At 40.5% G+C, this 24,025-nt stretch overlaps 3 protein-coding genes across 3 annotated transcripts; all 3 read left to right on the top strand.

The window, feature by feature from the left end:
- Positions 1–456: 456 nt before the first annotated feature.
- IFND2 (interferon-delta 2) lies at positions 457–1,100 on the top strand. Its single transcript, NM_001143796.1, is given in 1 exon segment — positions 457–1,100. A coding segment is annotated over 1 exon segment (513 nt). The 5' UTR covers positions 457–587.
- Positions 1,101–6,250: 5,150 nt separating this feature from the next.
- Positions 6,251–6,805, top strand: IFNA1 (interferon, alpha 1). Its single transcript, NM_001099441.1, is given in 1 exon segment — positions 6,251–6,805. A coding segment is annotated over 1 exon segment (555 nt).
- Positions 6,806–14,105: 7,300 nt separating this feature from the next.
- Positions 14,106–15,183, top strand: LOC100053210 (interferon alpha-2-like). Its single transcript, XM_005605032.3, has one exon. It carries the CDS (start codon positions 14,480–14,482, stop codon positions 15,032–15,034), a length of 555 nt encoding a protein of 184 aa, XP_005605089.1. The 5' UTR covers positions 14,106–14,479; the 3' UTR covers positions 15,035–15,183.
- Positions 15,184–24,025: the final 8,842 nt, after the last annotated feature.

Below are 24,025 nucleotides of genomic sequence, written 5' to 3' on the forward strand. Positions count from 1 at the left end.
TCCCGCTGTCACGCTGGAAAGTCACTAGGAAAGTCCCCGAGCACGTGGGGGGCACCTTCCCCGCCTCGGACCCAGGGGCGCCGCGCCCGACTCACCCCCGCGGGTCCCCAACACCGTCCGCTCGCGGCCCACGTCCCCGCCGTCCCCTTTCTCCGCATCTGTCGCCGCATCTCGCCCACAAACGCTCCCGAATCTGTAAAAACCACTCAACACACTCGGATCCCGGCCTCAGACCCTCGGGAAACCGATTCGGTGTAAAAACAGCCTCGCTGAAGTTTCTGTGCGAAAGGAAAGCGCAAAACTCAGGGGCAAGTGCAGAAAGTGCCGGGTTCTGTGCTCTCTCCCTGAGAAACGCGTCCCCGGCGAGGCCGCGGCCAAGCTCTCCGCGCAGCAGTAGGGCCGCGGAGAGGAAGGTGTCTCGTGCACTATTAAAGAGGCACAAAGTTGGCTCCCAAGGCTGCGACCACACCCCCTCCAGCGGCCCGAACGACTGAAACCGACCAAGTCCGCGCCTCTGAGCGCCCGGCGTCAGGAAAGGCCCCCTGCGCGCCCCCTGGCGGCCGTGTAGTGAATCACAGGAATTCTCAATGGCCCAGATCCATTTGCTAGTGGCAGGAGTGATGCTCTGCTCCCTCCCCGCCTGCTCTCTTGACGGGGACTTGCCCTGGATCCATAGCCTAGAAAAGCAGGAAATCTTCATGCTGTTGAGACAACTGGAACGTATCCCATCTCAGTCATGCCTGAAAGACAGAACTGACTTCAAATTTCCTTGGGGAAGAGAGAATATCCCCGAAATGCAGAGGACAGAAGACGCCTGTTTCCACCATGAGATGCTCCGGCAGATCATCAACCTCTTCAACACAAAGGACAGCCATGCTGCGTGGAAGAACACCCTCCTTGAACAACTACTGTCTAGGCTTGATCATGGCCTGGAACGCCTGGAGCAGATGGAAGGAGAAAATCTGGCTTGCCCCTCTCTTGGAATTATTGTCCGGAAATACTTCCAAAGAATCTATCGCTTTCTGAAGGAAAAGAAATTCACCCTCTGTGCCTGGGAGATTGTCAGAGTGGAAATGAAAAGGTGCCTTTCCATCATGTAACGATCCTCGAAGAAAAGTCAGCAGATAAAGAGCAAAGTTATACTCATGATTCTCCCTAATCAATTACCTTACTGTTTGCTAAGCCCCCCAAAAGCAATCTTGACTCATGTTTCTGCACCAGTTGAAAAATGCCTGAAGCCAAAATCATGAGAATATTTTTAAAATATCTTGTGCGTTATGAGCTCACAAATATTTCTTTAGAGAGAAGGATATGGTCTATTTTCTTAAATAATTTTATGAACATTTTTAAATTTAAGATCTGGAGGGTATTTGCTGTTCCCAAAGGGTGAAATTTATTTTTTTATGGAAAGATTCTTCAGGATAGTTTATTGTTAGAGATATTTGTCAGTTAAGTTAATGGTAGCTGCTGTAACAGATAAACAGAAAATTGTAATTTGATCATAATAGAAATTTATCTTTCCTGTGTATAAGAGCCCAATGCAGCCATTTCTGATCAATCCTTCTCTCTCTTTTTTTTTTTTGCTGAGGAAGATTCACCCTGAGCTAACATCCACTGCCAGCCAAGCTTCCTCTTTTTGTATGTGAGCTGCCATTGCAGCATGGCCACTAACAGATGAGTGGTGTGGGTTTGCACCCAGGAACCAAACCTGGGCCACCAAAGCAGAGCTTGCTGAACTTAAACACTAGGCCACCATTGCTGGCCCAGTTGAATCTTCTTGTTGGCTCTTCTCCAAACTGTGATTCAGGGACATAGCACCCTCTATTTTGTGGCTTAGATATGTTTAACTGGTGACTCCAAATCTGTCTGTGGTACTTGAGTCTATTTCACTCAGTTGTAAAGAGCAAAAGCCAAGTGGATCACATGGGATGTTTTCAAGGGCCAGGACCAAACAGGGAAATATCACTTCTGCTCACATTAGTTTGGCCTGAATTTCTTTTCATGGGATGCCTAAGTGCAAAGAAGTTGGGAAATAGACTCCAATCAGGTGACTAATGGAAGAGGAGACAAGCTCAGTGAATGAGGCTACTCTTGGTTTTTGCACCATTTATACTGATGTTTTAGGGGAAAGAAAATAACCAATGTGTTTGCTGCACACACCTTATGTAAAAAAATACTGACCCAAAATCTGATTCCACAATTTAAACCCAGGGAGATGATGCAGATGTCACTCGTAAGAGTTTACAGCATCATTGACCCTTTGAAAGAAGCATTCAAGTTGACTCCCAAAGGCAGAGGTTAAAGTTGGAAAGCAGCCACTAGTATGGAGACATCACAAGTTGTTTCCTTATTACCTGGGGAGACAAGGAAAGTGTGACCAGATAGCTCCTTGCAGGTGTTGAGGATCACAGAAATAAAAGTGGAGAGTGAGTCTTCCATTCATGACCAGGCCTGGGATTCTCATGCTGGTATTCTAAATATTGAAAATGCAAACCTGAAGAAAAGATCCCTGCAACCAAAGAGTGTTTTATTTGTATCTTTTTTGTGTGTGAGGAAGATTGGCCCTGAGCTAACATCTGTTGCCAATCTTCCCCTTTATGCTTGAGGAAGATTGTCACTGAGCTAACATCTGTGCCAATCTTCCTCTATTTTACATGGGATGCCTCCACAGTGTGGCTTGATGAGTGGTGCTAGGTCTGCACTGGGTGTTCCAAACCCGTGAACCCTGGGCCACCAAAGCAGAGTGTGGGACTTAACCACTACACCCCTGGGCCAGCCCCCTAAACAGTTTTTTTTTTAATACATCACACAAGATTAAGTTATAACTTCTCTTGTAGAACCGTAAAGAATTTAGAAAGTATTGTTAGAGCTACTGTCCTCTCAAATTATAGCTATCTAGTATGTATTGGTATTACGCTTTCTTCTGTTCTTACCATGATTATTCTGTTCATGTATAGTATTGAACTCCTGAAATGGTAGGGACTGGACTAGATGCCTAGGAAGCAAGGTTGGGTAAGATGATTGCTCCGCCCACAGGTAGTTTACAGACTCCAGGGAGGTAGTCTAAGGAGATAAGAGGTCAGGTCAGGTCTTAGTCCATTTGGTCTACTTTAAAAAAAAAGCATAGACTGGGTAGCTTGTAAAGAACCAAAATTTATTGCTCACACTTCTAGAGGCTGGAAATCCAAGATCAGGGTGTCACCATGGTCTGGTTCTGGTGAGAGCCCGCTTCTGGGTCCCACACTGCTGACTTCTTATATTCTCATATTGCAGAAGATGGAGGGATCTATCTCAGGCCTGTTTTATTAGAACACTAATTCCATGTATGAGGGCTCCCCCTTCACGCCCTAATCAAGACCCTACCACCTAATACCATCACTTTGAGGTTAGAATTTTTCCATGAATTTTCTGGGGATGCAAGTATTCAGACCATAGCAGGACATTCGAGCCTACATGCCTGGCGTCTAGAAGACAGAAAACAGCCATGCTTAGTATAAAGAAGAATGAGCAGGTTAGCAGGCAAATACAGCAGACCACGGTCTCAGAATCTGGACTGTTGGTTCTCAACCTGAATTGGCACTGTAATTATTAAATGTCAAATTTTGGAAACCAAACTGAAATTGAGCCCACTAGCCCATGGAAATGGATGGAGATAACAAGATGCAAATGATCACTCATCCTTCTTTGTGAAGAGTCTCCAAAGAATCTCAGGATGGAGGTAGGTAATTACCACTTCAGTAATGAGCCACCAAAAAGTAATGTGGTAAATTCTCTAGGTGCTGTGAGCTGTGTGAATCAGAGAGAGTTTGAGTTTAGATATGTCACTCTGTGTATGACACCAGGCTAGTTGTTTTCTATTATGACAAAGTAGAGGGCAAAATAGAAAGGAGACCGTACTTGTGAGTTTAATATAGTCCTAGGCAGAGGCTCAAAATTGTGTTACTCTTGCAAATTGAATCCACAGAGCCACATGCACCTTGAAGGAAGTAGAATCCTAGTGTTTTTAGTAATAAATTCAGTAGGCATTATTGTCACCAGTAAGAGTAGACAATGTCAGCCATTGTCTGTTATAATCCTAGCCAATGTGGCCATGATGACGGAGAATACCTTGGTCATTCATGAACGCCTCCCAGTAGGAAGAGGAAATCTCAGAAATTTCTTTAGTGAAGGTTATTTATTGAGTAATTACACTGGACCTGGTGCCAAGGATAGAGCAGTGAATAACACAGAGTCCAGTTACTAATGAGCTGATTTGCTGAAGGTGGTCTCACACCTACCATTTAAAGAGTAAGAATGTAGAGGGCAGAGGAACATAACTCCCTAAAAAGAGTTCAGGATCAGAGCTGAAAGTTAATTCTTTACCTGATAATAATACTGATCCAATTCCAAATTTATTACAAAGATTGTTTCCTTTTGTTTGAAAAGAGTAGACATGGATTGGAACCTCTGAAAGTCCTTTGTGAAATATGAAATTGAATGCAAAAATATAAAGAAAGATTCAAACCGAGAATATTGTCTAAATCATGCATTGTCATCCTGGATGATATCGCTCCCCAAGGTACAAAAATCAGTTCTTAAGGGTGTGAAGAAATCTTAGGTATTATGATGCTTTGTGGCGCTCCAAAGCTCAACCCTATGCAACAAAATCTTATTCCTTAGTATTCATTTTTCTCTTTTATGTTTTTTTTGTGTGTGTGTATCAGACAGGAAGCACTAACACTTAGCTCGTGGAAGATAAAACTGTATGCAGGATCAGTGCTAAAACTATGGTGATTTGATGGCTCATTGGAGAACTTTCTTCCATCATTTGCTTGATCTTAAAGTCAGATCGTGAGAGGTGGCCTTCTTACTTATGAGCTGCCATTGACTATCCTGTGGATGTTGCTTGTGTTTGAGCCTCAGTTTGATGTGGATGTTGAGAATTAAATGCAAATAGTTTATATTTTATGATTTAATTCTACTAAAGTTATTCAACACATGAATAATTATGTCAAGTACTAAAAAAAAGGTTGACAATATCTAGATGAATATCTAGCAATTAGTAAAGTTAAAAATTATTTTCTGATATGAAACAAAGTTAAAAGTTTGCCTAAAATACACGTTAAGAAAGTAATTTATCGGGGCAGTCCCCATGGCTGAGTGTTAAGTTCTCGCACTCCACTTCTGCAGCCCAGGGTTTTGCTGGTTTGGATCCTGGCCACGGACCTGGCGTTGCTCATCAGGCGATGCTGAGGCAGCACCCCACATAGCAGAACTAGAAGGACCTACAACTAGAATACACAACTATGTACTGGGGGGGGTTTGGGGAGAAGAAGAAAACAAAAAGAAGATTGGCAACAGATGTTAGCTCAGGCGCCAATCTTAAGGAAAAAAAGAAAGTAATTTATTTTTTCAATGGCTTTTAGCAGTTTTACAATAATACATTGGTATTATTATAAAGTATTTATATAAATTTTTATTTGAATACGCAATTGGATACATTAATATTTATATAAGTAAATATATTACATTAAATGTCACTTTGCAAACTTACATATAAAGTTAAATTAACTCTAAATAGCTTTTTTTTTTTTTGGTCAGAAGGATTCTCCCTGAGCTGACATCCATTGCCAATCCTCCTCTTTTGTTTCACTGGAGGAAGATTAACCCTGAGCTAACGTCTGTGCCAATCTTCCTCTATGTTTTGTATGTGGGATGCCTCCATAGCATGGCTGACGAATGTAGCAGGTCCACACTTGGGTTCCGAACCCACATGTAGTGCATGGAACTTTAACCACTCAGCCATGGAGCTGGTCCCTAACTGTCAATAGCTTTTAAACTTAACTTAAACCTTAATTTTTTTAGTCATTCTGAATCCTGTATTGAATAAAAAGTGTAAGCTTTGAACTTTCTTTTTCTATGTATCAAGTGGAGACATAAATAAGGTACATAAATAGATAAACAGTATATCTGGGTTATCAAAATTTTATCAGGTCCAATAAGGAAAAAATATCTAAAAAGGCTCTGAGGGCAGCGGAGAGGGAGGCAATCATGAAAAAAAAAAAAAGAGTTGAGAAACACTGTCACCCGTTTGGAGAACACAAAATGAAAAGTAAAAACAGAAGTAGAAAATAAGAGAATATTCAGAAAATGGAAAATAATGTGAGCCTATTTAAGACACATGCACAAAGGAAGGTCTTCAGAAAACCCAGAGACCAAGGCTCACAGGTTACCCACCCCAGCCAGGCCAGCAGCATCTGCAAGATCCCCAATGGCTCTGCCTGTTTCCTTACTGATGGCCCTGGTGGTGCTCAGCTGCCACTCCAGCTGCTCTCTGGGATGTGACCTGCCTCACACCCATAGCCTGGGCAACACAAGGGTCTTGATGCTCCTGGGACAAATGAGGAGAATCTCCCCCTTCTCCTGCCTGAAGGACAGAAATGACTTTGGATTCCCCCAGGAGGTGTTTGACGGCAACCAGTTCCGGAAGGCTCAAGCCATCTCCGCGGTCCATGAGACGATCCAACAGATCTTCCACCTCTTCAGCACAGACGGCTCGTCTGCTGCCTGGGACGAGAGCCTCCTAGACAAGCTCTACACTGGACTCTATCAGCAGCTGACTGAGCTGGAAGCCTGTCTGAGCCAGGAGGTGGGGGTGGAAGAGACGCCCCTGATGAACGAGGACTCCCTGCTGGCTGTGAGGAGATACTTCCAAAGAATCGCTCTCTATCTGCAAGAGAAGAAATACAGCCCTTGTGCCTGGGAGGTCGTCAGAGCAGAAATCATGAGATCCTTCTCTTCATCCACAAACTTGCCGCAGAGTTAAGGAGGAAGAAATGACACCTGGTTCAACATGGAAATGCTTCTCATCGACTGATAATATCACACTTCCACTTGCTCTGCCATGTCAAAGACTCTCATGTCTGCTGTAATCATGACCTGAATTGAATTAATTTGTCAAAAGTTTTCAGGAATATTAAGCAACATCATGTTCAACTCTGTAGGCACTAGTCGCTTACAGATGACCATGCTGATCCATCTGTCCAAACATTTATTTATCTACCTATTTATTTACTTATAAGATTTCAATTAATGTTATTCATATGATATTATGTGCACTTTTAAATCATGTTTAAGAGAAAAAAATACAGTCTTTATATTTAGTCAATTTATTACTTTCTTTGTTCATTAAATTGTTTCTATAGAAAATTACTTGTATTTGTTTTTATTTAATAAAGAAACGCTACGTCTGATTGTAACCAGATTAAAGAATTCATGGTACAATTCAATTACTCATTATAATGTTTTTCAAGTTAGAAGTAAAAATAGATTTCCTCTAAGCCAGGTTATATGTTGTCCTCACGATATAGAGGTGAACACAACAAATCCAATCCTGTTTTCCGGTATCTTTGATTTTTGTTGAGAAACCAACCTGAAAACAGTAATCATACTTAATTAACATTAGTTATGCTAAATGATATAATAAGAAGATGGAAAAAATGGGATTCTCTCAGTGTAAGCTGGAGCAGGCATGTCAGGAAATCAAAACAAATCAGCAGGTATTGTCTACATTTGACTCATAGACACCCAAGTGCAGATATCCTTTGGAAAGTGGATATTTGAGTCTGCAATTTACAAGCAATTCTGTGAACTGAAAGCCTAGGAACAGAAGTGGTCACGTGGGAAGAGAGGATAGAATGAGAAAAGGACATAAAATTGATTCCTAGGACCTTTGACTGGTAAAGGCGGGAAAAAGCCACAAAAGAAGCAGGTGGATTGGCCATAAGTTAATAGGATGGGAGAGAATGGTGATTAGATTCTATTTAAAAGACTAAAACTGCTTTGACGAATTGCATCATTTCAAAATGTGGATGGAAACTGCCCATCACACTGGGAAAACAGATGGCTTTGGTGACCTTGGTGAGAGCTGGTGTGGTAGAATTAATCACTAGAGTCCATTATTGGAGTAGAAGGAAGGGTGAAGAAGAGCAGTTAGTGACTGTGTATAGAAACTAGTTTTGGGAGATTTGCCTTCTATAAGGCAAGAGAGAAATAGAGTGGGAATTGGAAAAGAAGGTGAATTTTTTCTGCCGAGTGTTCCCTTTTTTGAAATATTTTTGTCTCTGGATAGATTCATGGATTTGATGTATTGACAAATCATGCTAATATGTTTAATATTTTATTTACTTTAAATCATGACATATTTAATTATTCACGATAATTTATCATTGCTTTGATTAGTACTATGTTGAACGTCAGTCAGCTGCTCCGTGAATTGAAATCATCTGCTACACGGGGAAACAGATGGAACTGACCTTAGTGAGAGCTGGTTTGGTGGAATTAATGAGCAGAAACCACACTGGAGTGGTGGAACGGTGATTAGAGAAGAGAAGAACTCCCATTGCCATTTTTCTTACCTGGGGATTCACTCTATTTCTTTCATCCTATTCAGACCTACATGTATTCTCCTTTTGCCTCAGTGCATCCAAATGCAGGGACAGATTTCTAAGAAAGTTAAGTGGAGAAAGAAAGAAAAAATGATGTACTGAAAATGATGGAAAATAATGGTACAGGCCCTTACGTTTCCATTTTTATTTCTCTATTTTGGTACTAACCTCAAGACGAAATAGAAAGTAATTCAGAAACAGCAAGACAATCCTTGCCCAGAAAAATACTAAATTAAAATGAAAATATAAAATGTTAAGGATTCTGAAACTAGTAAAGCCAAGAAGGCTAGTTTTCTGCAGCATCATATGACGCCCTTACTGTCCTACATCTTCACCGTGAAAGGGAGAATGTGGAACCAACAAGCTCTATTGAAATGTACAGAGTGAACTATCTAGGGAGGGTTATTAACACTTCAATATAAGCTTTTAACAGGAGGTCAATCATCAATGACTCCCCTGTGGACAGCTCAGACACTTAGGGCATAATAGGTGTTCAACAGTTTAATAAATTGAACTCCACGTAAAAATCAACGTTTAGCAAAATAAAACTCCTTTTGCTATTTAAGGTGAAAACAAAACAAAACAAAATGGATAATTTACCTAAACCCATGCCCCCTCCACACACATATAGTGCATAACATTTGGCATGTGTCATCTGGAAACTGTGGAAATATTTGGCACCAGAGTACCTGAGAAAAAGAAGAGGCGTTGTCACAGAAATATTTACTCTGGGGTCTTGGGCAGTAAATTGTTCTGGGGACAAAAGCAATCACCCTCCAATAAAGATATGATAAAATGTGAAAGTCTGATGAGCTAGCTCCTGGAAGCTCATTAAACAGTGAGGTATCCAGAGTTAAATTGGAAGATATGTGGCTGTGTGCACATTGAGCCAGAGGGTCAGAAAAACACGTGCTAATTGGTAGGGTGAGATGGTGCCTGGGGAAGGATAAACATGTTGTAGGTCTTGTAATTAGAACTGAAACACCCATGCACACCTAAAAAAGTTAAGAAACCAACCAATAATTTTGGAAACAACCTGAAGAGTCATTAACAGGAAAATGTTGAAAGTGTGGAAAGTGCCAGTTACATTTCTGGTCAAGAGGTCCTAGGGAGCACTGCCACATGGCCATACTTGAAAGTCTTCTCTTGTACACAAAATCTGAGAATATTACTCATTAATAATTATGTCTTGGGGGCAGGCCAGCTGGTGTAGCGGCTAAGTTCACGCACTCTGCTTTGGCAGCCCAGGGTTTGCCGGTTCAGATCCTGGGTGCAGACCTACACACTGCTCATCAAGCCATGCTGTGGTGGCATCCCACATGGAAAAACTAGAAGGACTTACAACTAGGATATATAAATATGTACTGGGAGGAAAACAACATAATTATTATGTCTTGAGTAATTAATATGAACTCTGGCTAATGATAAAATTGTGAACAAGATATAGACCTTTCTCCTAAAGGTGTTATTGTCAAACAGGTCTAATAAATCCTTTCTTAAGAGGACAAATCCAGAAGAATGAGGCAGCTTTGCTGACATGCAAAATAAAGAGGGCAAAACAGAGTCCAGAAGCAGAGGTGAAATTTTGTTCTTAGCAAGGAGAACAATATTTGCATACTTTGACTTTAACAAAAAGTCTTTTCTCATTCGAAAGTTTTGAATCCATTTACATTGAAACATCTGAAGTTTTTTTGGCAAATTAAACTTAAATAGAAAAAATGAAAAGAACAATTTAAATAATTGATGTCTTCTAGTCTATTCTAATCTATTTGGTACACACATAAAGGAAAGCAAATAAAAAGAATAAAAAGTGTACAGGAACATTCAGAAAATGAAAATTACTATCTTTTATATTTAAGAGACATGTAAAGAAAGGACTTCAGAGAAACCAGGGGGTCAAGACTCACACAGACACACACCTCATCCAGGCCACAAGCATCCCCAAGGTCCCCAGTGCCCACCCCTCTGATGGCCTCCTCTGGTTAGCTGAATCACCATCTGATCTCTGGGCTGTGACCTGCCTCAGAGCCATGGACTGGCTCAAAGGAAGGCCAGATGCTTCTGAGACAAATGAGGAGGATCTCTCATTTCTCTTGACTGAAGGACATCTCTGGGAGATGGTGGATGGCAGCCAGTTCCAGAAGGCCCAGGGTTTCTCTGTCCGCCAGGATGTGCTCCAGCAGATCTCCACCCTCTTCCACACAGAGCGCTCCTCTTCTGCCTGGAACACGACCCTCCTGGACGAACTCTGCACTGGACTCCATCGGCAGCTGGAAGACCTGGACACCTGCTTAGCACAGAAAACAGGTAAAACCAAAGACACTCTTCTGAGAAGCAAGAAGCTTACACTAGAGGAGAAGAGGTACTTCCAGGGAATCCATCTCAATCTGAAAGAGAAGCAAATAGTGTGACTGTGCCTTGGAAGCTAGAAATCACGTGATCACTCTTCATATTCAAAATTGCAAGAAAGATGAAGAAGTATGGTAAGGAACCTGGAAATGATTCTCTTCAACAATTATACTAAATCACAGTCCCACATGTTTAGTCATTTTTAAGACTCTTATTTCTGCTTTAGTCTTAGAGTGCATCAAGTTAAATTGTGTTCAGATGCTGTTCTTAAATGAGTATCTCCGGGGTATCATTCCTTGAGAGATACCTGTAATGATGTTGTGTATGTATTCATGAATTGCGGGAACTGCTGGTTTCCCATTCACAGGTAACCAGCTTGGAAGTTATCATTCCAGAGCTCTTAGCAACAGCAACAAACATGCAAAACAAACTGAAAACAACAACTCTCCTTAGATCCATCAGAGAATTGAAGTCACAGTGCAAGCTGCCGCCCTTCTAACTGCAGAGAGAGGAGGATGCAGAGATCATGGCTTACCTGGAGCAGAAACCACAGCTGAAGCTAGTGTTGGTAGGAACACTTAACCTGTAATTCAAGAATTACTGAAGGGTCCATATGGATGAGCTTGAGATTAAAAACTGTAAGATGTCCACTCTTTGGGGGTCCCCGCACATTTGTGAGTTTTACCTTCAGGAGCCTCACTAGATTCTCACTGTGAAGATCAGAGAAAAATCTCTTACTGCTTCTGGCAGAGGAAGGGAAAAAGAAATCTTCTTGAAATACTCTCAGATCATTTTGAAACACTCATAACAAAGGCCTGCTCTCAAGGGAAACTATTTTACCAGAGCCTAATCCACCCAGGAGAAGGGAAATAGCTAACTCCAAACCCCTCTAACTTTCCTATTTCACCTAACAGGGTGGTAAAAATCTGAGAAGCACTTGTGAAGGTCACAGCCCAGGGGCATGGACTTTCTGAAAGACTGAGACATAATCATAGGGTTCTAGAACACTTTCCCTCCCCCATACCTCCACCACCTCAATAGGATTCCAGAATAATAACCAGAGATTACAATTGAAGGAACTGCAAAAGTCAGACTTTATTTAAGAAGAAATCTCTAGGGAAACCCTAAGACAAGAGAGGAGAAAAAAGCAAGGCCACAAGAGGAAATTTTAGCTTCTGACACCTAGGACATATTACTATGCCAATTTACTAATATGGTTACTTAATTTTCCCCTTTTTACATTGCCCTTTCTTTTATTATAAAACATATATATTTTGTGTATAGAGATTCATATGTCAAGACTTCATCTTCTCTCTTGCTTCCTCTCTGACTTTATATTCCACCAGATATTGGTGGCTTGTAAATATCTGGTATGGAGATTAGTCTCCTAAGCAGAAGTTGAAAAAGTGTATTTATTTGAATAATTATGTAGTAGATAATATATGATAGCATGTATTATACTATATAACATATTGAAATATATATAAGATATTTCTTTACTGATGCTGATACCTGGCACATTTCCCCCTTCCTCTCTTCTTGTCGGCCTCCCATTCTTTCACTCCCGTCTCCCCAGTGTTGAAATCCCCAGCATGCTCTCCTCATTCACTCCTCATTAACCTGTTCTGCGCATTCATACCAGTGCTTCCTGTTCTCTTGTGGTTTCTGCCTGTCAATTTTACTTGAGTCCAAAGTCACCAGTTGAAAGCAAAAGTTGTGTGAAAGTTCTAGGTTTTTCAGAAATTCCCATATGGGAGGTCTTTTTTTCTTCTTCTTCTGGTGACTATTTTTGGAAATGAGGGGATGTCCCTGTTGCAATGATGTAACAGTAGCTGTAGCAAAAAGGAACTAGAAAGCAGGGTCCATTTTACTCTGTGGACTATTAAAATATTTGTAAAGGAAGAGTGTCACCCACTGTCCAGGATGGACAAAGACAGCAACCAAGTCTGGAGATCTGGCTTCTGTTCTATGTAGAAGTTTGTGCCCTGGCAGGAGGTTTTTCTCCAGAGCTAAAAAAGGCTATTTCTTAGAAAGAACTGACTCTAATACTGGAAGAGCCTGTTTCTTTAGCTTTTATATATTTTTAAAAATATACTTTTTTAAAAAGAGCAGTTGGGTTCACAGCAAAATTGAGCAGAAGGTATAGAGATTTTCTATATACTCCCTGCCCCTATATTTGCATAGTCTCCCATTATCAACAACCCCCCCCAGATGGAACATTTGTTACAATTGCTTCCAAGGATGTCAAAATTTATTTCACAGAGGTGTGAACAAATCTCAGACATTGCAATGATTTGTGGCACTTTAAAACTCAAGCTTGTCTAACAAAACCTTATTCCTTAGTATTTATTTTCTCTCAATGGGTTTTCTTGTGTATCACACAAGAAACATTGACACTGGATTCATGGAAGATATACAACACGTATGCAAGATCAGTGCTACAAACCTATGGCTTTTAGCTGACTGTGATTGAAGAACTTTCTCTCCATTGTTTCCTGGATCTCAAAGTCATATTGTGAGAGGTCGCTTCTGCATACTTATGGCTGCCAATGGCTTTCTTGTGGACGTTGCTCATTTGACACTCAGCATTTCTGAATGTGATGTGGGCTTTGGAAATTAAATACAAATAGGGTATATTTTCTGATTTAATTCTACTAAAGTTACTCAACACATCAATAATTATGTCTAGTGCTAAACAGAAAAAAATGCTGACAATAGTTTGATGAATACCTGGTAGCTAGAGAAGTTAAAGATTATTTTCTCATATAACACAAAATTAAAATTCAGCACACTGAAAATTAACATTAAGAAAATAATTCAGGGGCTGGCCGTGTGGCTGAGTGGTTAAGTTCACATGCTGCACTTCAGTGGTCCAGGCTTTTGCCAGTTTGGATCCTGGGCACAAACCTACCAACATTCATCAAGCCATGCTGAGGCAGCATCCCACATAGCAGAGCCAGAAGGACTTACAGTTATGTACCAGGGGGATTTGGGGAGAATAAGAAAACTAAATAAAGCAAAACAAAAAAAGAAGATTGGGCAACAGATGTTAGCTCAGGTGCCAATCTTAAAAGAAAAAAAAAAGGAAAGAATTCAATTTTTCAATTGTTTTTAGCAGATTTGAATGATTTTAAATATTTCATTACATTGAAATTATTACTATGCATTTTTAGAAATTGCTAATTTGCATATGTAATTTTGTGTATTACAATTTATATAAGTAAATAAATTATAAGTCACTCAGCAAATTTAGTTATAAAGATGTGTCAATAGCTTTCAAATTTAACTTTTGTAGCTTAAAATTTTTATTTAGTCACACCTAACCTTGCACTGAATAAAAGAGTAAGCTTTACACTTTTTTTAATGTATAAAGTACAGATATAAATATAGTACATAAATATGTACACGGTATATATCTATATTACTAAGTTTTCTTGGGAGGTTTAATTAGCAAAACATCTAAAAAGACTCTGGGGGCAGGGGACAGTAATGAAAAAAAATAGTTGAGAAATGCTGCTCTCACCCATTTGGAGAGTGCAAAATGAAAAGCAAAAACAGAAGTAGAAAGGAAGAGACAACATTCAGAAAATGGAAACCAGCTCCCTATTTTAGACACATGCACAGAGGAAGGTCTTCAGAGAACCTTACACCAGGGTCACAGGTCACCCACCTGAGCCAGGCCAGCAGCATCTGCAAGATCCCCAATGGCCCTACTCTTTTCCTTACTGATGGCCCTGGTGGTGCTCAGCTGCCACTCCAGCTGCTCTCTGGGATGTGACCTGCCTCACACCCATAGCCTGGGCAACACAAGGGTCTTGATGCTCCTGGGACAAATGAGGAGAATCTCCCCCTTCTCCTGCCTGAAGGACAGAAATGACTTTGGATTCCCCCAGGAGGTGTTTGACGGCAACCAGTTCCGGAAGGCTCAAGCCATCTCCGCGGTCCATGAGACGATCCAACAGATCTTCCACCTCTTCAGCACAGACGGCTCGTCTGCTGCCTGGGACGAGAGCCTCCTAGACAAGCTCTACACTGGACTCTATCAGCAGCTGACTGAGCTGGAAGCCTGTCTGAGCCAGGAGGTGGGGGTGGAAGAGACGCCCCTGATGAACGAGGACTCCCTGCTGGCTGTGAGGAGATACTTCCAAAGAATCGCTCTCTATCTGCAAGAGAAGAAATACAGCCCTTGTGCCTGGGAGATCGTCAGAGCAGAAATCATGAGATGCTTCTCTTCATCCACAAACTTGCCGCAAAGTTAAGGAGGAAGAAATGACACCTGGTTCAACATGGAAATGCTTCTCACTGACTGATAACATCACACTTCCACTTGCTCTGCCATGTCAAGGACTCTCATTTCTGCTGTAAGCATAACCTGAATTGAATCAATTTGCCAAATGTTTCTGGAATACTAAGCAACATCATGTTCAACTCTGCAGGCACTAGTTGCTTACAGATGACCATGCTGATCTATTTACTTATCTATTTAAATATTTATTTATAAGATTTAAATTAGGTTTGTTCATATAACATCATGTACACCTTTACATTGTGGTAATATAATAAAATATGTTTTTATATTTAGTCAAATTATTTTGTTTTGTTTATTAAACTTTTACTATAGAAGACATATTCTTTAAAAAGAAACACCAAGCCTGATTGTACACCCTGATTAAAGAATGGATGGCACTATTCATTTACCCATCATGTTATATTCAGTTTATCCATAGCAAATGACTTTCTGTAAGCTAGGCTGTGTGTTGCCCTCAGGACATAGATGTTGTGGGGGATCAGAATTTGCCACCCCAGAATGTGTTTCTTTGGCTAGATTACTTTTTAAGAACAAAGGACTAGGAAGAAACTTTGACCTTCCCTCTAACTGCCTAAAAGAACTTAAGATAGAAGGCCTATTCCAGGAGGGAGCTAACACCATAAGATAGCTATAGTATGATATAAACTAGGCGTGTTTGAGAGAGAGGAACCTAGCAAGGGCCATTTAATCAAAGTCCTCTCCATCTCTCATTATCTTTTCATGGCATGTCAACATTTGTTTATCAAACATTTGCTTTTCCATCTGCATGTGAATTGACTTCCTCCCCTTTCAAGTCTTAAATCACTACCCCTAACATCCTCCTTTGTTTTTAGCTGAAGATGGCATTTAAGGCGGTGACTTTGGCCATTTCGGCAAGTTACTCAGTTTTCCTGGGTTTCTCTCATGTATACATGTAATTACATTTTGTTTGATTTTCTCCTGTTATTCTGTCTCACGTCAATTTAATTCTTAGAACAGCCAGAAGAACATAGAGGGTAGAGGAATGGTTCTTCCTCCCCTACAAGGTGAACAAAACAAATACAGTTCCTCCTTTCTTGTATCTTTGAGTTTTTAGGGAAAGAAGCCTAAAAACAATAATCATAACTAATATCAGTTATGTTAAATGCTATTATGAGATGAAGGAAAAACAAATGGACTCTCTCACCAGGAGCTAGAGTGAAGAATGAGAGGAAATAAAAGTAGTAGATATCCTCTACAGTTCGCTGGCTACTGAAAACCAGAAATGGAGGTGGTCATGTGGGGAGACAGTATAGAGTGAGAAAAAGACTTGAACTTGATTCTGAGGACATTTAAAGGAAGGGGAGAGAAGAGCCACAAAGGAAACAGAGGTAGAATGGCCATACATTAAGATAACAAGACAGAAAGGTGATAAGGGTTATTTAAGAAAATAAATGTGCTTAGAATAACATCAGTGGATTCATGGAAGATGTACATTGAAAGTGTCCACTACATCAGGAAAATCGATGGCATTAGTGACCTTAATGAGAGTTGGTTTGGTGGAATTAATAAGCATAAACCATAAGGGAGCAGATAGAAGCATAAATAAGAGAAGAGAAGTTAGTGACTCTGAGATGGAGAAGCAAATAGTGTGGAGTCTGGAAAAGAATGTGGGTTAGTTTTTCTGTGCATGGTTTTTCCTTTTTTGCTTTGTATTTTTTTTCTGAATGATTTCATGTAAGTGATGTACTTGCAAATCATATAAATGTTTAATATTCTATTTATTTTAAAACAAGACATTTAATTACTTAAAAAGATAATTTATCTTACCTTAGCTAATACTACTTTGTCTATCAGTAAGCTACTCAGTTTTTGTTAATTTATTAGGCAGAAATAGATAACTAATTGGATCCTTTAAATATCTAATTACTACTGATAATATAATGATTCCTGGCATTACTGGCTTTATTAATTAGTTTCTTAACTTACATCATTGTGACACTGGTTTACTACAGCAACTTTGTAGCACATTTCATTTTCTGGTAGAGCTAAATATGGTAAGAATTCTTTTATATTACTCCTTGGTAATTTTTCTAATTTTATGACTCTCACAATCATATGTGGAGCCCAAGATAACCAAATTACCATGGACATAAAAACTGACAGACTTCCTTCAAAAATGAAAATGGGAAACTGGATCAGGCAATCGCTTTTTCAATACTTAGGACAAAGGAAAAAAATTGGTCAAAATCAGCTGAAAATACAACATGAACATGGAGCGAGAGAGAGCTGTGTATAATTTGGGAGTAAAAGCAGACTTAACAATTATAACAGAAATCTAGCATACAAAACTCACAAAATCACCCATAACTCTCAATAAAGAAATTTTCATCGAAATTCCATTCTGCTTGGACATATGTCCTCTCAGGGAAGACGGCCCCTGGTGGCCAAGTGTAACGAGGACAGAGACCAAGAACTGGAGGGCAGGCTTGTGATCTAGGCAGATCTTACCGCTTCTTGGGGATGTGCTTTCATGCTTCAAAAGGGCTACTTCTTGGCAACAATAGATTCTAATGCTGTCATGATCCTGTTTCCTCATCCTTTGTCTATCACAAAGAGAAAGAGTCTCCGAGTCTCCAGCTTCAGGCAGGGTATGGACTCTTTGGGATGGGGCAGCCATAAGGACAGAGAAAAACATGTTGCCTGCCTACAATCTACTGTGGAGACCAGATCCTCCCTATGAATCACCCCTTCCACATACTTTGGGAGACTGGCAGATGGAGCTGCCAATCTGGGCATGGAACTCAATGGTAAGCAGGGAAATCTCACATTTAATAGTGCATTAAACAACCCTCAACAGTACAAGTTTAGCTTCACACATTTATTCCTAGTATCAGACTTCAACTATTATTAAGTAAGAAAATATTCTCATTTCCACTTTGAATAACGGTGTTCACATCTCTTTCACTCAGTAGTAAAAACTCTGTCTAGGTAGCAAAAGAGAGAAGTCTGATATAAGCTAAGGAATGTGAATGAATAGTATCATTATTACCTGAGAACTAGTGACATTTTATTTATTCAAATGCATCAATTTTGGTGCAATTTCTGCAATCAGCACGATATTTTCATTGACGCAGTTCACCAGGAAGTGTGTGTGAATTGCTAAGGTAGCAGGTGGTCCTGCAACCATGGAGAGGTCTCGAATCTTTTCCTTAGGTTACACGCTTGACATTTGGATTAGGTTACACACTTGACATTTGGATTTGCTGCTCTCCAACTTGGGGTTGGACAGTACCTTAGTTAAATTTCAACAGGCTTTTGTCCTTTGCTGTCTTGTCCTCCCCTCTGGAGGAGGGGATGATGGAAAAATTTAGGAGATGGACAAGGTTTGGAAACATGTGGCTTCCTGGCCTGTATTAGTCAGGGTTTTCCAGAAACAGAACCAACAGGATGTATACAAACATGGGGAAAGATTTATTTTAAGGAATTGGCTTAGGTGATTATGGAGGCCTGGCAAGTCCAAAATCTACAGAGTAGGCCAGCAGGCTAGAGACCCTAGGGAGAGTTGCTGTTTGATTCCAGAGGCAGTTTGCTGGCAGAATTCCTTTGTATGGATTCACCATGAGTTGCCCCAAGATGTACACTCTGGCATGGAGATTATTTCAAGCTAAAAACAATCAAGGCCCAAAAGACTCAGGAAGAACCTCTGACCTTCCCCCTAACTGTCTATAAAGAATTTAGATAAAGGATCTGTTCAAGGAAGGAGCTGTCACTATAGAGAACTATAGTATAACATGAACTAAGTGTGGTAGACAGGGCGGAACCTAGCAAGGCCTGTTTGATCAACGTCCTCTGTGTATCCCATTGTTTCTGGAAGGCCTAGGAAACATTTGTTTACCAAACATTAACTTTTTTTCTCCTTGTAAATTGTCTCCTTTGTCTTTGAAGTCCTAGACACACTCCTCCCTTCTCCTTAGGCCAGAATGACATACATACCTCATTTTGCCTGACTGTGTTTGGAATTTTTCACGATTCTGTGAATTCCCCATGCTTACATATTAAATTTGATTTTCTCCTGTTAATCTGTTGTACATCATTTTAATTATTTGACCAGCCAGAATAACAAAGAGGGGACGGGGGAGGTTTCCTTTCCCTGATATCTTCTTATTCTCCAAAGGGTCAGTCTGTTTCTATTAAGGCCTTCAAATGATTGGACATGGCCCACCCATATTATGGACGGTAATCTGCTTTACTCAAAGTCTACTGATTTAAATGTTAAATGCCCATAATCTCATGTAAAAGATACCTTCACAGAAACATCTAGAATAATGTTTGAGCAAATATCTGGATACCGTGGCCTAGCCAAGTTGACACATAAAATTAACTACCACACAGCTCCTCCCTAATTGATGTCTTAATATCTTTCAAAATATTATTCCTCTTCTATTCTTTGATGACTGCTTATGTATTTTCTATATTTTACTTAATTTTCCTTATTTTGTTGGTTTCTGGGTGAGGAAATCCTGAGATCAGGCTCTATTCAGTCACTTTGCCAGAAAAGTCTCTGTAGCTATACCCCATTTTATATCAAGAAGGTAGAAATTTGTATATATTCAAAAATAACGAACATTTCCCTTTTTAGGTTAGCTATTTCTCATGGTCTTCCAATGTTATCCTGGGCCTCCTCTCTCTTTTTAAAAATCTAATATTACTGTCAATTCTTCATTCCATCAAGATTTTATTATCATCTATGGCATGAGATGAGATTTTACATTGATTTCTTCCTAGATTGCTAACTAATCATACTAGAACCATTTATCGAAAAAAAATTTCCACCACATTAACATCAGTATATCCTTTATCTTAAGTCTAATTAATACAGATAATATAATTTCAGAGATTATGTTACCCCAGACCTTGGCTTCATAGACTATCCACAACTCTGCTCAAAACAAGCCTAACACATTCTCTTTAGCTTACAGGAAACCACAAAGAGAGGAAGGAAGAGATGGCAGGGACATATAGTCGAAACCAGTTAAAACCAGCTGAAGGCAACATGGCAGTCTGACTTGGCCTGACATAGACCCTGCAGCTCATTATATGCTTATTGTAATACATTACTGTGCTATGTAACACACCCAACAGCGCCATGACAGTTTACAACTGCCATGACAACAGCAGGATATAGCCAAATAAGGAAGGAAAAGAGGTGGCACCCTTGTTCCCCCAAAAAGCCTTCCCAGTTCCCCAAATAACTATGAATATTCATCCCCTTCATTACCTTGACCCCTTATAACATCTGCTTAATCACCCCAGGAGCTGAGATGCTGGTTTGTGAACACAGTTCTCACTTCTCCATCCTTTTGCCATTGTATAAAAGCTTGTGTGTTGAATGCTTAGCTTTGGTTTCACTGCAAATCCATGACACCAAAGAGAAAAGGACCCTTTGTGGAAGAAAGGGCTGATTGTGGTTTAACTGGGGGAAACAAAATTGGTAACAATTATGTGCTTTAATAATCTGTGTACCTAATTTCTCCCTTTATCACACTGTTTTTAGTATTACTGCTATAACCTCACTTCATTTTCTACAATAGATAGCTATGCCAAGAATTCTTCTATTCTTTAACATTATTTGCATTCTTCTTGACTAAATTTATATTTCATTTACAATATAGATCATCAGTTTCATAAAAATCACAGGCTTTTGGGGATGCACAGACAGCTAAATTGCAATGAACATAGTAGTCTGGACAATTCCTTCTAAGATGGAATAGTGCAACTGGATCAAGGAATTTCTCTTCCACAATATCTAAGGTAAAAGAATAGGTGAAAACCAGCAAAAAAAAAAAAACCCCCACAATAGCAAGCACCAATAATAATAATAAAAAAAGACAAGGGAGTAAGACCTGTCTAATTTTGGGATCAAAGTATATTTTAAAATATGCAACATAGAATTCTGTATTGAATCTTGATTCTGCCAGCAATTATGTGTGACCCTGGGAAATTCACTTAACATCTCTGAGCCTCAGTTTTCTTAAATGTAAAATAAGGTCAAAATATTCCTAGAGTTATTGCAAGTATTAAACACACTAAAACATCTTAAAAGACTTAATAGGCTATTTCCCAGAGTTAGGGCTTAAATATAATAACTATTTTCTTATTTTTTCATAGGGATATATATCAGAGTAGTGAACTCTCCCACCTGCAAAAACATGACAGGCTGAAGAATGGAAATTTGGGAAGTGTTCTGGAGAACACTGAAATAGAGTCACTGCTCACATTGAAGATGTCTGATTTGTATATTCAGTTAGGAAACGGCAGCTTGCAAAAGTATCTGGAAGAGAAGTTAGTCGATACCCGTAGTATTAATTTGCTCATTTTAATACTGGCACACTTTGCCTTTCCCTTCATGCTTTACTGAATCGAATTGTTCTATTCCCATATCACAATCGTCTCCTCTCTCTCTCCAGTGTAGAAATTCCCCGCGTGCTCGCCTCATTCACTCCTCCTTCGCCTGCAGCACCCATTCATACAGCTGTTTCCTGTTCCTTTGCGGTTTCCAGCCACCAATTTCCTTTCACAAGTACAAAGCCATCAATTAAAAGCAAAGTTTGAGTGAAAGTTCTAGGTTTTTCGGAAAGTCCTATATAAGAGACTATTTTTTTTCCTTCCAATGAAAATTTTAGAACTTAGGGAATGTCCCTGTTACAATGATGTAACAGTAGCTGTAGCTAAAACGAACTAGAAAGCAGGATTCATTTCACTCTGGGGGCTACTGAAACATTTACAGAGGAAGAGAGCCACCTATTGGCCAAGACGGGACGAAGACATAGACCAAGTCCGGAGAGCAGGCTTCTTTCTGTTCTAGGCAAAAGTCTGATGCGTTCCACCTACTTCAGAGCTACAAAGAGCTTCTTTCCTGGAAATAACTGACTCCAAAACTTTAAGCTGATTTCCTTAGCTTTTCTATCTTAGAGAGGGGAAACACTCCCAGCTTTGGGCCAGACGTGCCCTCTTTGGGCAATGGACAGCTATGTGGAGAGAAAGGGTCATCATGCGTTTCTTGCCTCCAGGCTGCTCACAATGGCCAGAGCCTCCTGAATCACTCCCTTTGCATAAATACATCCTGTAGGACACTTGCAGGCTTAGAGCCTACCATTCTGGGTGTGGAGAAGCAAGGCAAATCAGGAAATCTCTCCTGTTTGAAGGTGCTTTAACTCTTTCTCAAAACTAGGTTGTCAGTTATTTTTTAATTAAAAATTTTTTTTAATTACTATTTTTTTTTTGAGGAAAATTAGCCCTGAGCTAATATCCATGCCCATCTTCCTCTATTTTATATGTGGGATGCCTGCCACAGCATGGGTTGATAAGTGGTGAGTAGGTCTGTGCTGTGGACGGACTGGATCGAACCCTGCGCTGCTGAAGAGGAGCAGAGAACTTAATGTCTTGGCCACATGGCCGGCCCCTTGGAAGTTTCTCAGGTTCATTCCTACTATGGGATCGTGTTACTTGACTTTATAACTAGAGGAAAATTTTCAATGTCACTTTGAATAATGACTCCACTTGTATCCCTTCCACCTTAACTCAGTAGTAAGAAAGAACAGACACAGAGGAATTTCAGAGAATAAAATTGTCACCAACAGACAGCCTGTGGAGTATCTATTTGGGTATAAAGGAGAAGTATTAAGGTAATCCAATACTGTAGTTCAGGAAGTTAATCAGGAAGCATGTGTGAACTGCTCAGGTCGCAGGGAGGGGCTTCAATTTAGCCTGGATCTCTCAAATCTCTGCCTCTGGTTACAGACTCACTTTTTTTTTTTTTTTGAGGAAGATTAGCCCTGAGCCCTTTTCTTGCTGAGGAAGACTGGCCTTGAGCTAATATCCGTGCCCATCTTCCTCTATTTTATATGTGGGAGCCTACCACAGCATGACTTTACCAAGCAGTGCCATGTCCACACCAGGGATGTGAACCAGTGAACCATGGAGCCGCCCAAGCAGAACGTGGGAACTTAAGGGCTGCGCCACCAGACCCGCCCAGACTCAATCTTTAGATTGCTTCTCTCCAATTCATGGGTTAAAGGGCTCTAATTTACATGTTAAACGATTTTTGGTTTTTGCCTTTCTTTCCTACTCCACTGCTTGTGGGGGACCATTTAGGAGCAGGACAACATGGACATTTTTTTTATTCACTTTTCAAATATTGTGACTCTTTCCACTCTGGTTGTTGGTTATTATTTTTACTATAACTTTACCCTTTTTTGGTTGTTTTTCATTATATTTTCGGGGTGCAAAAGTTCTACGATTTGGTTTCATACTGTCACCTTACCCTGACAATCTCTATAGCCATATCCTGTTTCATATCCCAGAGTTATTAACTGTTAAATATTAGAAAGTGTCAGAGGACCAAGCGGCAGCCTGGAGGGCTGGGTGAGGGGGAGTAAGTGCTTCTCCCCTGCTGTCCCCGCCGCCTCGTGTCCAGCAGCTGAGCGCGACGTTACACCCCAAGGCGCCTCTGGTCTAATTGAGAAGGGGCGCGCGGTGCCTACGGATGGGCTGTGAGGGATCATGGCGCAGCACCAGCTCTCCCGAGGGTTTCCGGTGTCAGGAGCGAGTGTGAACGTGGCCATGCCTCCACTCTGCCTGCCAGCAGATTCCTGCGCTGCAGCCATCAGTGCCCCCGACTTCCAGCGTCCGGCACTGAAACACAGTAAAGACGAGGAGCCCCGCCCACGTATGTACGCCCAAGGACCTAGGAAAGAACCCGGGAGCTCATCTGTGCCTCTCTTTAGGCCGTTCCACGTCTCATTCCACTAGGAGGCTGTACCAGACGCAGGACTCTTGCTCAAAAAATCTAAGCAGACGCATATCTAGAAACGTGAAGACGTTTAAAGTCAGCAACAGCTTGAGAACTTGGAAGGAGAACAGAGATGTGTAAAGCATCCACTGGAACAGTGGCAGGTCCTCAGAAGGTGGAACAATACAA

The sequence above is a fragment of the Equus caballus genome, chromosome 23 (genome assembly GCF_041296265.1).
Source record: "Equus caballus isolate H_3958 breed thoroughbred chromosome 23, TB-T2T, whole genome shotgun sequence".
In the NCBI taxonomy this organism is placed as follows: domain Eukaryota; kingdom Metazoa; phylum Chordata; class Mammalia; order Perissodactyla; family Equidae; genus Equus; species Equus caballus.